The sequence below is a fragment of the Nasonia vitripennis genome, unplaced genomic scaffold, assembly GCF_009193385.2.
Source record: "Nasonia vitripennis strain AsymCx unplaced genomic scaffold, Nvit_psr_1.1 unplaced0174, whole genome shotgun sequence".
Taxonomy (NCBI): Eukaryota; Metazoa; Arthropoda; class Insecta; order Hymenoptera; family Pteromalidae; genus Nasonia; species Nasonia vitripennis.
Genome location: NW_022279953.1, coordinates 115,058 through 117,140, shown reverse-complemented (window position 1 = coordinate 117,140; position 2,083 = coordinate 115,058). Strand labels below are relative to the sequence as shown.

Genomic DNA, 2,083 nt, shown 5'->3' with positions numbered 1-2,083 from the left:
AGGGACAGACTGACCTCGGATTCGGATTCAGCAACCAAAGAAACATAAATATATGGTATTTTCATTTTTTAACCGTTTATTCTCAATTTGACCTCGAACTGACCTTGACCCTGACGTGATCGGGTCAAACTGACAACGGATTCGAATTCAGCGACTCGAAAAACATAAGGATACATGGGTCTGATTTTTTGTACAGACATCTTTTTTTATTTTGTGTGCCGGTGTTATGTATGCATATATATATATATATATGTGTGATACCTCTTTGTTTTTCAGATCTTTTGAACACAATTAGTGAGAAAGATAAAAGTTTGCCTTCTACATCACGTAGTGCAGACAAAACATTCCCTAATCCTCAGCCATCGACAAGTTTTTCTACAGTACCACCTTTTGTAAATGAACCTTCAGAATTTCAAGAATATGATTACCGCAATATCACCAGTTAACACGCAGACATAAAATTCTGGAGAACTATACGAACTAGAAGAAATAAAAAAGAATATTGACATGAATTGTGAAGTAAAAGTTGCTCATGAAAATTCATTTAAGGCAATGAAAAGGAAACAGAAAAAGCAGAAAGATGCCAAAAACATACACAAAAGAAAGAAAAGCAAGCATGAGAAAAACTTGCCTGAAGGAAAATCAGGTTCATCGTCAAAAAAAAAAAAAAAAGAATCAAAGAAAAGATCCAAAATGGGTCGTAGAAAGAGTGATTCCGATTACGATTCGGACAAATTCATCAAAAGCGGTCAAAAGAAAGATATGGAATATTGGAGAAATGAAACAGAAGATGGATTTGTAAGTACTGATATAGTATATTACGATACTTTATGAAACAACTTGCGTAAACCGAAATTTAACGAGTGCATTTTTGCACGAGCGTGGCATAAATTGAGGTTAACACTACGGCGTGTCATAAAAAGATTTAGTTTATTTCTATTGATTTAATAATTTTTTGTATGTGTTTTTAGGTGAAAATGATACATTTCAGATTTGGAATATCCATACCTCTTTCGACATGGAAACAAATTACACTGGAACAAACGCCCACCAAATTTTTAAGAAAATTGGCGAGAGCATTGTGGGGTTCTCACGCTCTGGCTAAGCGGGCAATCAATATTAAGAAATGTTCAACTAGTCTTCCAGATCGATCTCCAAGAAAATCTCTTATACCGGTTAAAAAAACACTTTTAAGAAGTAAGATTATTTACATTTCTTTTTTTTTATGCACTATTTATTATAAATACTTTTAAACATCAATCTATTATTTAATTGTTTTAGAATTGTACTTCTCTTTTATCAATGACAAAATCTCTAAGGCTGAAGACCGACTCCGACTTAGAAATAATTGGAAAGTTGATTTGGGAGCTTATATAAATTATTTGATTAAAAAATATAGAAAGGAATCTTCAAGTTCAGATTCCAATTCTGATAATGATTCATCGAGTTCAAGATCGAAGTCTGATTCAAATTCGAGGTCAAGTTCAAGATCGCAAAAATCAGAATCTTCCGATCAGACTATCTGATTATGTACTGAAGCTTTTACTATGTGATTCATAGTTGTTAATTAATATACGAAGGTTTATAGATGTTTATTTCTATTCAATTAAAATATTAAAGTTTATACTATGTGTACTTCATAGATGTTGTTTACGAATGGTTATACCATACTGAAGTAATGGTTAAACTGTACGCTTCTACTAATACAGTATTTTATTAGTAAAATAAAGTAATATTTTGTTTACAATATAACTTGGTATTTATTTTTTATTGAAATCATGATTAATAACATGAATATTTTGTGATTGATAGTTTATCATATATAGCTCTATTATATAGTTTTATCATATATTTTTATCATGTAATAAATTGAAACCGAAAATCATATAATAAAACTATATGATAAAATTATATGATAAAACCATATAATAAAACTATATGTTTTCTTCAAACGGGGTACTGCATGTAATTATTGCATTGTTTGGCAAAGCTATACGGTAACTGTGTAGTGATTTCACGTAGCCAATGTAAAAAAGGTATGTACGTCCAACTATTGAAAAATAATTACAATTAGTAATTGTTG

At 30.4% G+C, this 2,083-nt stretch overlaps 1 protein-coding gene across 1 annotated transcript; it reads left to right on the top strand.

Moving 5' to 3' along the window:
* The first annotated feature begins 282 nt into the window (after positions 1-282).
* On the top strand, positions 283-1,688 carry LOC116418314 (protein PXR1-like). Its single transcript, XM_031933383.1, has 3 exons — positions 283-798; positions 972-1,197; positions 1,282-1,688. The coding sequence occupies exons 1-3, from the start codon at positions 508-510 to the stop codon at positions 1,524-1,526; spliced, it is 762 nt and encodes a 253-aa protein (XP_031789243.1). The 5' UTR covers positions 283-507; the 3' UTR covers positions 1,527-1,688.
* Positions 1,689-2,083: the final 395 nt, after the last annotated feature.